At 38.6% G+C, this 17318-nt stretch overlaps 2 protein-coding genes across 3 annotated transcripts; both read left to right on the forward strand.

Annotated features, from left to right (window-relative positions):
* Window positions 1-1795: 1795 nt before the first annotated feature.
* Window positions 1796-4523, forward strand: LOC125928646 (olfactory receptor 145-like). 2 transcript variants are annotated; one of them, XM_049639376.1, is made up of 2 exons: window positions 1796-1806; window positions 3587-4523. In XM_049639376.1, exons 1-2 carry the CDS (start codon window positions 1796-1798, stop codon window positions 4521-4523), a joined length of 948 nt encoding a protein of 315 aa, XP_049495333.1. The 2 variants fall into 2 exon arrangements, with proteins under 2 accessions (XP_049495333.1, XP_049495338.1); XM_049639381.1 differs by lacking the exon at window positions 1796-1806 and having other exon boundaries at window positions 3576-4523.
* A 9775-nt stretch (window positions 4524-14298) lies between these two features.
* On the forward strand, window positions 14299-15231 carry LOC125928664 (olfactory receptor 8B3-like). Its single transcript, XM_049639390.1, has one exon. The coding sequence runs from the start codon at window positions 14299-14301 to the stop codon at window positions 15229-15231; it is 933 nt and encodes a 310-aa protein (XP_049495347.1).
* Window positions 15232-17318: the final 2087 nt, after the last annotated feature.

Below are 17318 nucleotides of genomic sequence, written 5' to 3' on the forward strand. Positions count from 1 at the left end.
TAAAAAACATGGGCAATGGACCCGAATACACATTTCTAAAAAGAAAACATACAAGTGGCCAAAAAGTATATTAAAAGATGCTCAACATCACTGATTGCCAGAGAAATGCAAATGAAAACCACAGTGAGATACCACCTCACATCTGTTTAAAGGCTAGTAGCAAAAAGACAATAGATAAGCATTGGTGAGTTTGTGAAGAAAAGGGAATCCTTGTACAGTGTTGGTTAAGATATACAAAGTTTCCTTTATGCAAGATGAATAAGTTCTGGAGATCTAATGTGCACCAATATCACTATAGATAGAAATAAAATAGAAATGAAAAATATCCAAATTGAAAAGAAGTAAAATTATTCCTACTATAAAAGTAGGAAATAATTTATTTCCTACTTTTAAATTTGCTAAGAGGGTAGATCTTAAATATTCTCACTGCAAAAAAAAAAAAAGATAACTATGTGAGCTGATAGATATTTTAATTAATTTGGGGGAATTATTTCACAATGTTTACACTTATAAACTCAAGTCAAATATCTTAATTTTTTTATGTTTATTTATTTTTGAGAGAAAGAGACAGAGTGTGAGTGGGAGAGGGGCAGAAAGAGAAGGAGACACAGAATCTGAAGCAGGCTCCAGGCTGTCAGCACAGAGCCTGAGGCGGGGCTCAAACTCATGAGCCGTGAAATCATGACCTGAGCCAAAGTGGGATGCTTAAGTGACTGAGCCACCCAGGTGCCCCTCAAATCATATATCTTAAATATATAAAGTTATTAATTTTCAATTATACCCTGTAAAGATGGGGAAGAAAGAAAAAAATAGCTTCGACTCAATTTCTTCTTTGGTTTTACTGAGGCTGAATCATGGCATGGGGGGGGGGGTTACCTTTTGCTTATTTTTTTAAAGCAGGCCCCATGCCCACTGTGGAGTGCAAGGCAGGGCTTGAACTCACAACCCTGAGATCAAGACCCAAGCTGAAATCAAGAATCGGACATTCAACCACCTGAGCCACCCAGGTGCCCCTGAATCACAGTTTTAAGACATCATTTTATGACAAAATTTCAGTTGCCCGAGATAATGGAGAACAATTGAAAGTTCTTGAACTAGGGAATGACAGATCTGTGCTTTCAGAGGTCATTCTAACAGCAGTGTGGATGGTTAAGTAAGAGGGCGTGTGTGGAAATGCTAGAAAATAGAAAAGCCACTACGGTTCAGTAGTAGAGTTAAGTTAAAACCTAACCACTGCCTCAATAATGGTGGTGGCTGAAGGAAAGGCATGGATGTCATTGTGGTGGCAGACTCTGTGGCTTAACATTTGGGTTTTGTGGAAAATATTTTGAAGCTTTGAGAACAACATCACTTTCAGAAAAATTTGAGTTCCTACTCTGTACACTGTACTGTACTTAACAAATAAGACAAAAATTATTCTTACAGAAGTTATAATTATTGAAGAACAGGAGAATTAAAGGGAAGAATGATGAGTGTTATGATGGAGGTTGTTTCAAAATTTTTGAGAACCTATATAAGCTGACGTTAATGACTATCTACCGTGGGATAGTCAGTGTTCTAGCCATTTTACTTACATTTTTTCATCTAATGATTAGAACAATTTAATGAAAGTGATGCCATTTTTTTTTTTACCATTTCTATTTTACAAAGATAAACCAGAGGAAGAAAGAGATTAAGTAATTTGCCTGGGGTATGATTAGTAACAGTGGAGGTAGGATTTATACACACGCTCTAACTCTGCAGCCCCTGTTTGTGTGTGTGTGATGAGAAGAAATAGATGACGTCAGTTATTGAAATGTCACAAAAGTCTCAGGAGGATGGTCAGGTACAAATTTCCAGTATGTATTTAAAAAAAAGAAACCTTAGAAGGGATACATGGCATTAAAATTATTTTAGACATATCCCAGGAAGAGACAGTTGACCTGAGATGCTCCATCTTGCAAATTTTCAGATAAAGAAATAAAGAATCTTAGAGGCAGAATGCCTGCAGAAAAATTTCCAGTTAGGATATGGGAAGAAAGAGGGAAATGTATAATCGATTTCCCTTCAGAGATGAAGATGACAGAGAGATGGGAGTTCATTTTGGGCTTTGTCTTGGGAGATACACAATCCCATGAGTGATGAGAAACCTTGAGTTAATTTTGAGTCCCTGAAGAACTAAAGACAGATGCATGGTGGAGGGTGTAAATACAGTCCTCTTATTTCCCTTTATGCATAGAATCTATTTCCCAAGGGGAAATGACTGTGCAAGCTTCTATTCTGTTTATAACCACGTGCAGTGTATCATTAAACTCACATTCAATCATGTGTACCTTATCAAATGGCAAACGAGTTAATAATGAAGACTTTATTTTTCTCTGTTGTTTGAGAGAACTCAAAGTCATAATCAGAAATTATGATCTGTAGCTCGGAAAGGTTTCTAGGACGTATCTGAAGTTACACCTATGCAATATCCTCTTAGAATCAAAGGGTACAAAGCCCTGAAATTGCCTTTCCAGGACTGCTGGGGTAAACAAACAATAAGGAAGCACCAGGATATTCTTGCCTAAGAAGTGTGAGTGTTTGAATTCCATTTATATGAATGTCCCTCTTGTTGTAAGATGGAAATCCAAAGATCTAATATGCCACTTTCATTTTTACTTTGTGCAGTTCTGAGATTCAAGTGAGGAAGAATCTGTTCAAAGGGAGATCAGGAATGTTTAGAGACTTAAGTAGTGCAGGGATACAATATCTCCATCAATAAGTTCCTTCTCCATGGATAGAACTCTCACTTTTCTGGATTTGTGGATTTTATTCTGTGACATGAGGCAGTAACTTAACCTGTCCTAGACTCTGGTCCCTTAGTTTTGGATTAGAAACCATGTTCTTGGACACCTGGGTGGCTTAGTCAGTTAAGCGTCTGACTTTGGCTCAGGTCATGATCTCACAATTTATGAGTTCAAGCCCCACGTTGGGCTCTGTGCTGACAGCTCAGAGCCTGGACTCTGCTTCAGATTCTGTGTCTCCCTCTTTCTCTGCCCCTCCCTTGCTGGTGCTGTTTCTCTCTCTCTCTCTCTCTCTCTCTCTCTCTCTCTCTCTCTCTCTCAAAAAATAAACAAGCATTAAAAATTAAAAAAAGAAAAAAGAAAGAAACGATGTTCTCGGTTCCCACCACATAAGGTCTAATATGGATTAGAGACCAGCAAATATCCTAAGATCTCTACCTCCATATTTATTTAATGGGAGTCTTAAGTGAATGAAGAAATGGGGGGATAAGAGAAGGACAATTATGTCCTGGTCCATCCTTTTTCTCCCTTCTCCCTTGGTTTTTCCAGCAGTTGTGTTCGCATATGGCAGCACTGGACTTCCCTCTTTAGGCTAAATTGTGATACTCTTTGCTATATTTAGCTTATAAACCTCTAATAAAGGAGAAGTTAGTGTTTCTCAGTATCATGATAGAGGTAAAGACAGATTTTAGTGATCTAGATTTGGTTAGTCTCAGATAGTCCCAGCCTATATTCCCTCTTTTAGGATGCAATATTGTGGGAAGTGGTGGGTTTTCATCTAATGTAACCCTGTTTTTCTGTGCTCACAGATCCCCTTGGAGAAGAATGGCTCCTACAAATGCCTCTTTTGTGACTGAATTTATCCTGGTAGGGCTAACAGACCTACCAGATCTCCAGCTCCCCCTGTTCTGCCTGTTTCTAGTCATGTATGTGGTCACTGTGTTAGGAAATTTGGGCTTGATAACTCTAATTGGGCTGAATTCACACCTACATATCCCCATGTACTTTTTCCTCTCCAATTTGTCCTTCATAGACCTCTGTTATGCTTCTGTGTTTACACCCAAAATGCTGATTAATTTCACATCAAAGAAGAATATTATCTCCTATAGGGGGTGCATGACCCAATTCTACTTTTTTTGTTTTTTTGTCATTTCTGAATGCTATGTGCTGACATCAATGGCCTATGATCGCTATGTGGCCATCTGTAACCCACTTTTGTATAATGTTGTCATATCCCCTAAAGTGTGTTCCTGTCTTATGCTTGGTTCATATTTGATGGCATTTTCGGGTGCTATGGCCCACACAGGATGCATGCTGAGACTGAACTTCTGTGATGCGAACACCATCAACCATTATTTGTGTGACATCCTCCCCCTTCTCCAGCTCTCCTGCACAAGCACCTACGTGAATGAGCTGGTGGTTTTCATCGTGGTGGGCATCAACATCATTGTGCCCAGTGTCACCATCTTTGTGTCTTATGGTTGCATCCTTTCCGGCATCCTCCACATCAGCTCCACTGAGGGCAGGTCCAAAGCATTCAGCACCTGCAGTTCCCACATAATTGCTGTTTCCTTGTTCTTTGGATCAGGTGCATTTACATATCTCAAACCGTCGTCTGCTCTGTCTATGCATAAGGGGAAAATCTCTTCTGTCTTTTATACCAGTGTGGTTCCCATGATGAACCCTTTAATCTACAGCTTGAGAAACAAAGATGTTAAAACTGCTCTGAGAAAAACCCTCAGTAGGAGAAGGTTTTGATCAGAATCAGTGTCCCTGTGCAGGTAGTAATAGGACTGGTATATTCTGTTTCTTTTATCACAGTTTAGGCGGAGACTTCATATCCTATATCTTTGTTACCATGATGAAGGAAATTGAGTCTTCTCTCAATTTGTTTCCAATTTTTAAATAGTATAATTTCCTTCCTCACCAGTTTTGCAATTTCTACTCTTTTACACCATTTTAACTATTTAACATTAATGAATAAGCTTATCTTTGTTTTTCCATTGTCATTATGGAGTTTGCTTTTTTTTTCTCCTGGAAAAAGATAAAAGGTTCTGCAAAAGATCAGGTAAAGTAACACTACGGTGATTTTGGTTTCTTATCTGCGACTTATAATGTACTGGTGGAATCAGGAATCAGATAATCCATACTCTACTGGTTACATCTTCCACTGGCCTTTAATGTGCCTCCTTGAAATGCCAGTGTTTCACAGATATAGCAAGTTCCATGAAGTCCATAAAATATAATCCACTTGCCAGCTGTAAACTGACATATGCTCCTTCTGGCAGAGATTTCATATTTATCTTGGCAAATATGAAACTGAGACATATTTATATCATGAATATATATTTATTGCATAGACATGATACTGAAGCTGAGAAAATTTAATGAGTTAAATCATACATCTTATGAAAGAAACACCTAGATAAACTGTAACCTCCTGATTTCAGTCTACTGCTGTTTCAAGTATACTTGTCTACTTCATTTCATTATTTTTATTTCAGTAATCGTGGAATATGAGAAAACGTTTTTATTTTTGAAGTTGACAGTGCTTTGTTGGCTTATACATGAATATCTCTCAGGGTAGTGGTTGTTTTAGGAAAATAGTTTAATAGTTCTTTTTCTTGTGAAAGAGAAGTCCTGTTATGCTAGGATAGTTGAGAGATGATCGGCTCAAAAATGGAGCTTTTTCTGTAAATTAAGTTAAAAAAAAAGATTTTAGAATGTTTGCAAGTACTAGTAATTCACAGAATAGGGCACAGAAGAGAAAGGAACCCAGCCACAAAGCATTAGGTCAAGATATAAAAAAACGCACGTACAATAAACAAAAAATCTCTCTGTAGAAAAAAGGACAATGAGGTTTAAAGCCACATTTCAGTTTGAATTTGTATCCTGCTCTTTAGAGTACTGTAATTATCCCCCCACTGTACATACAGCTTTGATAAAACTTACAATGCATGATGATCATGCATTAATAGTGTTTTGGGGAAGGTAGGCCCAAATTGGTGGCCACATTTATGAGGAACCAGGAACACAGAGATCAGAAATTTCAGGAGATTAAATAGTATGTGGTATTCCAAACTCAAGTGAGGTTGAAGGAGTTTAGAAAGCAAATTATGGGGAAAAGACAGCTGTTTCTATGACTCTTCCTTTCTGGAAGCTCTAGGAATGTTATGGAGATCTCAGGATTTCTCTGGATAGGATAAAAGTGAAAGTCACTTGATATTTAAACAGGAGAACTCACAGAGCTACAGGACTTGGGAACAGCTAAATCACTCCTGTTTTTGTTGGTTTCCATATGCTACTCCCATATGGAGTTTAAGATACAAAACCCTGAAACTGCAGCTGGGAAAGCAATGACAACTTGAAAGAAACACGCGGTGAATAAACCAAGTTGTGACAATTTCTTTTCTGGAATAGGATGTTGGCTTATTTTTCTTTTGAGACAACACAAAAAGATGACTACTTTAAAACTTTTAATCCTAAATTTCACTTCTGAATCCAATATTATGCTATATATTAACTAACTAGAATTTGAATAAAATCTTGATACAAACAAAAACCTCTTAATCAAGTGATAATTTAAACATTTCTAAGATAACTTTAATAATATTACTTTTATACCATTTTTCTAATATTCGCTCAAGATTTAGATATTGTGATGTCCATCGACTGATGAATGGATAAAGAAGATGTGTGTGTGTGTGTGTGTGTGTGTGTGTATACAATGGAATACTACTTGGCAATGAAAAATAATGAAATCTTACCATTTGCAACAATGTGGATGGAACTAGAGGGTAATATGGTAAGCAAAATAAGTCAGTCAAAGACAGGTATCATATGATATCACTCATTTGTGGAATTTGAGAAACAAAACAGATAAATATAGGGAAAGGGAGGAAAAATAACATAAAAACAGAGAGGGAGGGAAACCATTAGAGACTCTTAAGTACAGAGAACAAACTGAGGGTTGCTGGAGGGGTGGTGAGTGGGGCAATGGGTTAAATGAGTGATGGGCATGAAGAAGCACACTTTTCAGGATGAGCACTGGGTGTCATATATAAGAGATGAATCACTGGGCTCTACTCCTGAAGCCAAGACTTCACTGTATGTTAACTAACTTGAATTTACATTAAAAAAATAAAGATTTAGGCATTGTGAAATTTAGCATAACTGGTTTGTTAGCTTGTCTTTTTTTTAGATGTTTGACATCGCAAAAACTTTGACTGTGGTTCACTTATTTATTTTAAAAATTAATTTTTTTCTGGAAGCCAATTTATTACAAAGAAAAATTAATTGATCTTTAACCAAAGTATAGTTAGCGTAAATATTACACTAGTTTCACACATACAACATAGTGATCTGACATTTATATACTGTACAAAATGCTCACCATGATAAATGTAGTTATCATCTACCACCAGATAGCCACTGACTTATGATTTTACATGACCTTTCACACCACATGCCCTGACCTCCATATCAACATGCTTGATTTGCACTTACCAAGTACTATTTATATAAAATGGTTGGTTTTCACTGTTTTTTTTTTAATTTTTGCTTTTCTTTTACTTATTGTCTATTTTGATGAAATTGTATTCCTTATTGAAAAAAGTGTGTCAGTATGTAAATAATGTCTGTGCTATTCAGGAATCCCTGTAGACATTGCAAAGGTGTGTTCATATTGTTATGTATCTTATCACTATTTGAGGTAGCTAAAAGTATGTGTTAAACATGGTCACTAATATTTCATTTGAGAAGCCTTAAAATACAAGTGAAATCTGCTTCAGTTGCAGACAAAGACTTTCAGAAATGATAATTTTTTACTGCCGAAAAGATAAGCTTTCTTTTGAACTAGGACCCATTTTTTTCAGGTTGTTTGGGGAAAAGTTTATTAAAATTGTTATAAAAGCTATTAAGACATTTATAAAGGTAAGATTGACAAAGCTTTAGTAAAAGCAACTCAGCTGACAACTTTCTGGTTAGTGATTTAAGAACTGTGTATGGATTTTCCTTTTTTCAAAAAGAGAACCAAGTTAGGTGTGTTACATGCACAACATAGAGTTATCCCTTATGGTTTTTGCTTTTTCGTGTTATCTGAACGGCCATAAAAGAAGTTAGGAGAGAAAGTATGAGTCTCGTATCAAATTGTCACAGCTAGGAGTCAAGCAGGTAAAGCATGGGATTTGTCTGGACCTGTGTACTAGGACACAGCCATCTCTAAATCAGTATGAAAGCTTGAGCTTTCTGGGCAATAACAGAAAATGATCCTCCTAGTTCAGGACCAGAAGCGACGTTGATTACATTCTGCCTTTGTTTAATCTAAACTTTCTGTACCTGAGCTGGTATTGTTGCTCAGGACCAGGTCTGGAATGAGCATGATCGGGGTAAGCTGTGGTTAAGGTGTCATGCAAACCAGAAGTACAAGGGGTTCTGAGTTCCATGTCCTTTGAATTGCTGAACACCTACATTTATTGAACCTAGTTTTCCACTCCTCTTTACAGTGCACCCTAAGCACACCCCCCTCCCTACACACACAGAGTCTTGGAGTCTTATATTTTATGAGATCACTGCCTAACACTGATTGTATGATATGCAAACTACTTTTGGGTAGATGGTTCCTGGTTCCAGCTGCTGCGAAGGATGAGCAAAAAGTACCTGCTGAATCTAGTAAAAGGAAATGGTTATTGCTTTAATCACTTTCTTGTTCATGGAAATACACACACACACACACACTTGCGTGCACACACACACACAGCATCTTGCACCTCTAAGTACCTAGCAATGTATGGCATTGGGCTATATGTCACATACATAAATAAGGCATGGTAAGAGAAAGATATAAATGTATATTATCATAATGCAACAGAGTAGATGGATTCTAAAATCAGTCTTAAAATTACTTCTTAAAATTGATTTTGGGGGCGCCTGGGTGGCTCAGTTCGTTGAGCATCCGACTTCGGCTCAGGTCGTGATCTCGCAGTTCATGATTTTGAGCCCCATGTCAGGCTCTGTGCTGACAGTTCAGAGCTTGGAGCCTGCTTCAGATGCTGTGTCTTTCTCTCTCTGTCCCTCCCTCGCTTGCACTCTGTCTCTTTCTCTCTCTCTGAAAAATAAATGAATGTTAAATAAATAAATAAATAAATACATACATACATACATACATAAATAAATAGATTTTGTTGAATCGATGTCCATGTTGGGGGACGAACCTGGTATTTTCCCTGAGTCCGGCAGAGTTGGTTTTGCTCTCGTGCATTGGGACATTTCAGTTTATTATCAGCTGAACAGCAGTTGGTTGATATGTGGGGTTTTGTTATGCAAAATCTGTACCTTTAAACACTAATCTCATACACAGAAATTTTACATGCTGAGACAGAGACATTCATCTTTCTCAGTGACTAGTGGCTGGTGGAATCATAGGGGCTCTGAAATCCTCTCTCTGCTGTATAGTTAAATTAATCCACTTCAAATATTCATAGAGATGTGCAGGGTGTTACGATTGCTCTTAACGTGTTTTAGTTTTTTCTTCACTGTCACATCTGTCAGTTTAAGTATTCCGAAGGGAAGTAATGTGAGATAAAGAAGAGAGGGGATCTTAGTTTTCATTTCACAGATTAAGAAACTGATGCTCAGACTTTTTCATGATTTGTCTCAAATTACAACCTTTCCTTTTTTTTTTTGTTTTTTTTTTTTTGTTTTTTTGAGAGAGAGAGCAAAGGTGCAAATGAGCAAGGGGCAGAGAGAGAGAATCCGATGAGGGGCAGAGAAAGAGAGAGAAGCGGGCTCACCCAAAGTAGGGCTTGTGTTCACCTGAAGTGGGGCTCGAGCTCACCCAATGTGGAACTTGAACTCACGAACCCATGAGATCATGACCTAAGCCGAAGTCTGGTGCTTAACAACTGAGCCACCCTGGGCACCCTCAAATTACAACTTTCAAGTGGTAGAGCTGTGACGAGGAATGGTGCTTTGATTCTAAGTATATCAAGGTACTATTATCATTATTATTATTATTAATATACTGTACTTTTAAATATCAGTGAAACATGAAAATGGTTTTAGTGACTAAAAAGGCTCAGAACACAAATAAAAACAAAATCCTAAACTAAGAAAAAATGTCGAAAAATATCTTTGACATTTCATATTTGAAAGTTCTATCGCTTAATTTAGAATGTGTGAATATATTCTTATTTTATACTGGCCTACATGATAAATGGAAACACCTAAGGGTAGACTATAATAATCATTTCCATGTTTTCTTTTCCTTCTGCTGGCTGGATGTGGAATGCATGAGGCCCCACTTAAGTGACAAAGCTGGGAACAAATGCTCCCGCATGATTGTAGCGGTATCATGATGGAGAATGGGAGACTGTAGGGGCGCACAAGGGCTCTGGAAGGCAGGAATAGTCTATTTATAGATCTTCATGGTCATTATAAGCTGTTCATTTTATGATGGTTGAAGTGTATATTTCGTAGACTTTGATATATGTATTTATGTTAACTTTAACAATAAATTAAGGCTGAAAACTTTGATTATACCTCTACTGAAATTAAAATTTAAACTAATCAGGACTCAGAATAAAGTCACAGGTGGAGGAAACAGCCTTCTAAGCACAGCATGGCTCGCACAGAAGAAACCAGCAGAAGTAATGTATGGAGGACGCTAAACCAGTCCAGGGAAGAGAGAATCCTTTTACTACACCTAATGAGGAATTTCCAGAAGTGTCTGTGGGAGGAGCAAAGTCAACATAGAATCCCATTGTATAGGTTTGTAGTAGGTTATATGTCATTAGGTTAATGTAAAGAGGATATAGTTCTCATAACATTATATAATTTAATTTTCTTCACCCTTTCTACATTCTTGATAAAGTCTTTTCTTAAAGAACTTTTTAAAAATATTAAAAAAAATTAATGTTTATTTTTGAGAAAGAGAGAGACAGAGTGTGAACCGGGGAGGGACAAAGAGAGAGGGAGACACAGAATCTGAAGCAGGCTTGAGGCTCAGAGCTGTCAGCACAGAGCCTGACACAGGGCTCAAACTCCAGAACCGCAAGATCATGACTTGAGCCAAAGTCGAACGCTTAACCGACTGAGCCACCCAGGTGCCCCTTTTTAAAAAATTTTTAATGTTTATTTATTTTTGACAGAGAGAGAGAGACAGAGCATGAGCAGGGAGAGGCATAGAGAGAGAGAGAGATAGGGAGACACAAAATCCAAAGCAGGCTGCAGGCTCTTAGCTCCCAGCACAGAGATTGACATGAGGCTCGAACTCATGGAGTGCAAGATCAGGACCTGAGCCGATGTCGGACACTCAACCAACTGAGCCACCCAGGCACCCCCTTCTTTTTTTTTTAATTTTTTTTAACGTTTATTTATTTTTGAGAGACAGAGCACAAATGGGGGAGGGGCAGAGAGAGAGAGGGAGACACAGAATCTGAAGCAGGCTCTAAGCTGAGCTGTCAGCACAGAGCCCAATGCGGGACTTGAACTCATGAACTGTAAGATCATGACCTGAGCTGTGAGGTCATGAAGTCGGATGCCTAACCGACTGAGCCAACCCAGGTACCTCTTCTTAAAGAACTTCTTTAAGCATTATGTTCAACAACTATGTGAATTTAATAATTTGGGAATATAGAAAAATTGATATATTTAGGCATAGAGAAAAGACTGCTTCAATCACCAGAGGTATTATAAAGCATAACCATTGAATCAGAACCAGATATCACCATCATAATTCAAGTTTAGAGGTGATCCAGTAGTCAGTAAATTTGTGTTGAGTCCCAGAATATTGGGCTAGAGCATTTTATATCTCACCTGCCTGGATAAGCATTGTTCCTGGAAGTTGGTATAGATCTGACTATGCAAGTGGAAGTCAGATTAGCTCAGTTAAGTAAAATGGAGAGTGGATAAGTAGTTAACCCTTGGTATTTGTATATGTATGCTCATAATGCAATTTTTATGGGACTTATTTTTCTATAAATAGGTCATAGTATCGGGAAATTGCTATGATGGGAACTTTTCAGCCTTTTTTTTTCTCCAAATGTGCTTTCTGATCCTTTCTCACTGTCCTGCTGAGGTTTCTAAAATGTACATATTGGTCCACATGGTAGCATCCAATAAGTGCCTCATGCTTCCTTCACTATGTTTCATTCTTTTTTCATTTCACCCTCTCATGGAATAATTTCCAGTGGCCTTTTATCCAATTCAGTGATTCCTTCTTTTGCTTGGTCTAGTTTGCTCTGGAGCCCCTCCAGTGAATTTTTCAGTGCTGTTATTGTATTCTTCAGCTCCATGATTTCTGTTTAATACTTTTTTCTGTCTCTTGTTCAGATTTCCTCTTGGTTTGTGTTTTGTTCTCTGACTACAGTGAGCATCTTGATGACAGTTATTTTCAATTCTCTGTCAGGTATATCACATATTTTCATTCCATTAGAGTCAGTTTGTGGAGATTGCTCTTATTCCTTTTTGGAAAGTGTTTCAACTTGTCTTCATTTTCATTGACTCTCTGCACTGGTGTCTGCACATTAGACAAACGCCCATTTGGCCTAATACTCATGGACTGGCCTTGAACTGGAGAGGGCACCACCAATAAGCCTGGTCAGAGACTCTGGAGGCCTCTCAAAGTTTGTGCAGTCCTATCCTCTTTCTTTGTTCCTGGTGACCTCCCCTCCCCACCAACAAAGACATCCATAGTGTGCCAGGTCCCATCTGTGCTCTAAAACATGCAAGACTGAAGCTAGTTCCTCAGGCAGCTCACAGATAAATTGTGTTATTGAACACCTTGTGCCCATTTTCCCTCACCAGAAAGAAGCTGTAAGAAAGGGCTTTTCAATTGCTTGGTCTGTGCTGAGCCAGGGGGAGGAGCTATGGTGACTTCCAGGGCAAACCACCGTCTTTACTCTCTCTCACCCCAGGCAGCTGAAGTGTGCTGTGTCCTGTATTCCCTCTGCTTTCTGACGGAGACTCTCTAGAAGCCAGTCTTCAGGACACAGCTAATAAAAGCTGGAGCATTGGACACATGGTGCACTTCTTTCCCTCCCCTCGGAGAAGCCAGGAACTTGGGGTTTTGTCCCAATTTGAAGGTGCTGTGCAAGGATAAGTATAGGACAAGAGGATATCTTGACCTTCCCTACCAGTTTCAGTGTGACCAGTTTCATGCTTTAACTGGGAGCAGAACTGCCTTAACTAGTATCTGGATTTCCCACAAAAGCAATCTGTACATGAAATGTTTTCGAATCAGTGTATTCATGGAGGGTATGAGGTCTAGGGCTTCCTCTTCTGCCATCTTGTTTAATGGGAAATGGGAATTTATTTTTTGACCCTCTTTGGGAGATGTCCATTCCCTACAGTGGGGGGAAAACTTGGGTAAAACTTTGAGTCCCTACAGTATTGGAGACACGTTATGGTCCTTTGTGTAAATACAATCCCCTCAATACCCTATTACACCTAGAAACTATTCCCTGTGAGAGAGACTAAGTGTCTGCCCTGTTTATAACTGGGTACATTATATCCTTACACTTGCGTTGTCTTCTGTGAATTTTAAGTGGCAAAAATGATAATAAGAAAGGCTGTTTATTTTTGTCTGCTGCTTGAGAGGACTCAAAATCAGAAATTCTATTCCGTAGTTCAGAAAGATTTCCAGAGCACATCAGAAATTAAGAGTGGTCTCCATCCTCATAGAACCAAAGGGAGCGAAGTCTCAGAGACTAAAGCTTCCCTTTCAGAACCACAGGGGTAATAATGGTAGGGAAGAACCAAGGTTTTCTTGCCTAGAGAAGGTGAGTTTCTGAATTCCATTTATATTAATGTTCTCCTTTTGTGATGGAAGTCCAGGGATCTAAGATATGCCACTTTCATTCCAGATTTTGCAGTCCTCAGACTCAAGTTAAATTGACAGAAGAACCTGTTGGAGGGGGGATGGTGGTGCAGGGAAGGTTCAGAGACATTATTGGGTTCAAAGGATGCAATGTATCGGTCAGTTCCATGGATGGAACTCTCACTCTTCCAAAGTTACGGTTTTTACTTTGTGGCATGGAGCAGGAAATTAAACTCTCCTACTCCTGGTCTTTTATTTGGATTGGAAACAATGTTTTTCATTCTCACCACACCAAGTCTAATCCCCACTAGAGGCCAGCACCAGGTTGGTGGGTTGCTGCCTCCAATTTTACTGATTAGGGAAGGGGTCATGTGGTCAAAGAAATGAAATGAGAGGAGGCAATTCTCTCCTAGTCCAATCTTCTCCCTTAACCTTTGCTTTATGCAGCAGTCATGTTGACATATGGAAACATTGGCCTTCATGCTGTCAGCTCAGTTTTGATGCTCTGTGCTTATGCAATTTATAAAGACTCTAATGAGGGAATGCCCATGTCACTAGATTCACGATAATGGTAAAGCAGATCTGTGGGTCCAGATTAGGCTAGTCTCAGATATTCTTTGTACATACCCAATTCTCATGAGAGTCTATATGGTGAGAAAAATTGAATTTTTCTGTGTAACATTTTCCTCCTGTGTCCACAGATTCACTTAGAGTAAAATGGTGCCTGGGAATGCTTCTTTTGTGACTGAATTCATTCTGCTGGGGCTAACAGACCTACCAGATCTCCAGCTCCCCCTGTTCTGCCTGTTTCTAGTCATTTACGTGGTCACTGCATTGGGAAATTTGGGCTTGATAACTCTAATTGGGCTGAATTCACACCTACACACCCCCATGTACTTCTTCCTCTCCAATTTGTCCTTCATAGACTTCTGTTATTCTTCTGTGTTTACACCCAAAATGCTATTTAACTTCACATCAAAGAAGAATATCATCTCCTATAGGGGGTGCATGGCCCAGCTTTACCTTTTCAGTTTTTTTGGTATTTCTGAAAGTTATGTGCTGACATCAATGGCCTATGATCGCTATGTGGCCATCTGTAACCCACTTTTGTATAATGTTGTCCTGTCCCCTAAAGCGTGTTCCAGCCTTATGCTTGGTTCATATTTGATGGCATTTTCGGGTGCTATGGCCCACACAGGATGCATGCTGAGACTGACTTTCTGCAATGCAAACACCATCAACCATTATTTGTGTGACATCCTCCCGGTACTCCAGCTTTCTTGCACAAGCACTTATGTAAATGAACTGGTGGTTTTCATTGTGGTGGGAATCAATGTGATTGTGCCCAGTGTCACCATCTTTGTGTCTTATGGTTGCATCCTTTCCAGCATCCTCCACATCAGTTCCACTGAGGGCAGGTCCAAAGCGTTCAGCACCTGCAGTTCCCACATAATTGCTGTTTCCTTGTTCTTTGGATCAGGTGCATTTATGTATCTTAAACCATCTTCTGCTGGATCTATGGATGAGGGGAAAATCTCTTCTGTCTTTTATACCAATATAGTTCCCTTGATGAACCCATTCATTTACAGCTTGAGAAACAAAGACATTAAACTTGCTCTGAGAAAAACTCTGAATAGGGGAAAGTTTTGATATATCTGCCACTTGACATTAGAAACTTGTATCAAATACTGTTTGTATTCCCAGTGTTCCATCTTCCAATTGGCAAGTATATGTCTCCTTTAAGTCCTGGGATTGAAGATTCCATAAAGGCAATCAAGGTTAATCCATTTTGCATATGTAAACATCAAGTATAAAGTGTCTTTTGGCAGGCTTTTCTCTTTTACCTTTGAACAGCCAAACCAACACATCAGTGATCCTCAAAATATATTTATTGTATGCATGGGAAAGTGAAGCTCAGAGTAGTTAGATTTACCTAAAGTCACATAGCTTCGTCAAATCAAAGCCTTCTGATTTCAAGTCTACTATTTGTAGTCTATTTTGCTCTACTTTATTCTGTTTTTGTTTCAGTAAGCACGGACTATGAGAAAACATTGCAAATTTGAAAATTAACTGTGCTTTGTTCCAAGATGATTCATGAATTTCTCTCAGTGTGGGTATTACTTTTTTTCATATTCTCTTTCAAAAAACACTTTGATGGTTCTTTTTGTTGGGAGAGAGAATGCCTTGGGAGCTAGTATATTAGAAAGATGTTTGGCTCAAATAGGGAGGTTATTTTTCTTCAAATTGAAAAGAAAAAAAAAGCCTGAATTTGCAATGTTTGCAAGTGTTTGTAATTCAGAGAATAGGCCTGGAAAAGAAAGGAGCACAGAATTTTGTCAGTAGGTCAGGACTCAACAAGACACATGGGCAACAAGTATAAATGAAGTCCCTTATTTATTGTGGGGAGTGGTTATGAAAATTAGGATCCACATTTCAGTTTGATTTTATATCCTATTCTGTAGAGAACCGTAACATATTTCAGTTTCTTATGCCTTTCATAGAACTATAATGCATAATGTCCATATATTAGTAGTGTTTTAGGAATGCAGATGGAAAAGCTGTAGGCACATTTGGGGAACCAGGTAGAGTGAGGGCAGCAGTTTCAGGTGATAAAATAGTAAGAGGTAATTTGAGTTCAAATTAGGAAGAAAGGAATTTAGAAAGAAAAATGATGGATAATGAAAGCCCCTACCCATGACTCTCTCCTTTCTTGATGGCCCTAAAAATATGGAGAGGAGAGGGTAGTGAAAGCATAAGTTATTTGATATATTTTTTAAAGTTAAATCCACAGGGTTAGAGGACTTGGGGGCAACTAAATCACTCCTGTTTTTATGGGCTTCCATATACTTTCATATGGATTTTTACATATGAAAACCTTGAGTTGCAGCTGATAGAGCAATGACAATTAAAAGAAAGATTAGGTGAATAAACCAAATTGTGACAATGTTTTTTCTGGAAGGATATTGGATGATGATGATGATGATGATGATGATGATGATTAGAAAAAGCAAAAAAAATGCTACTCTAAAAATCTTCAATTTGATGAATCAAGTGACAATTTAAATATTTTCTATTTTATTCACCTTCAAGGTTTTATTTAAATTCCAATTAGATAGGGGCGCCTGGGTGGCTCAGTCGGTTAAGCGTCCGACTTCGGCTCAGGTCATGATCTCGCGGTCCGTGAGTTTGAGCCCCGCGTCGGGCTCTGTGCTGACAGCTCAGAGCCTGGAGCCTGTTTCAGATTCTGTGTCTCCCTCTCTCTGACCCTCCCCCATTCATGCTCTGTCTCTCTCTGTCTCAAAAATAAATAAACTTTAAAAAATAAAATAAAATAAATTCCAATTAGATAACATACAGTGTGATATTGGTTTCAGGAGTGGAACCCAGTGACTCATCACTTGCACACCACACGCAGTGCTCAACACAACAAATTCCCCCTTAATCCGCATCACCTATCTGGCCCATCTTCCCCACTCACCTCCCCTCCAGCAACCCTCAGTTTGTTCTCTATTGTTAAGAGTCTCTTATGGTTTGCTCCCCTCTCTTATTTTTATCTTATTTTTCCTTCTCTTCCCTTATGTTCATGTGTTGTGTTTCTCAAATTCCACATGTGAGTGAAATCATAGGATATCTGTCTTTCTCTGACTGACTTATTTCACTTAGCATAATACCCTCTAGTTTCATCCACGTTGCTGCAAATGGCAAGATTTCATTCTTTCTCATTGCCATGCAGCATT

The sequence above is a fragment of the Panthera uncia genome, chromosome D1, assembly GCF_023721935.1.
Source record: "Panthera uncia isolate 11264 chromosome D1, Puncia_PCG_1.0, whole genome shotgun sequence".
Taxonomy (NCBI): domain Eukaryota; kingdom Metazoa; phylum Chordata; class Mammalia; order Carnivora; family Felidae; genus Panthera; species Panthera uncia.

What these genes read in the sequence shown, in the direction of transcription:
- LOC125928664 (XM_049639390.1), top strand. Translation starts at nt 14,299, where the DNA reads ATGGTGCCTGGGAATGCTTCTTTTGTGACTGAATTCATTCTGCTGGGG.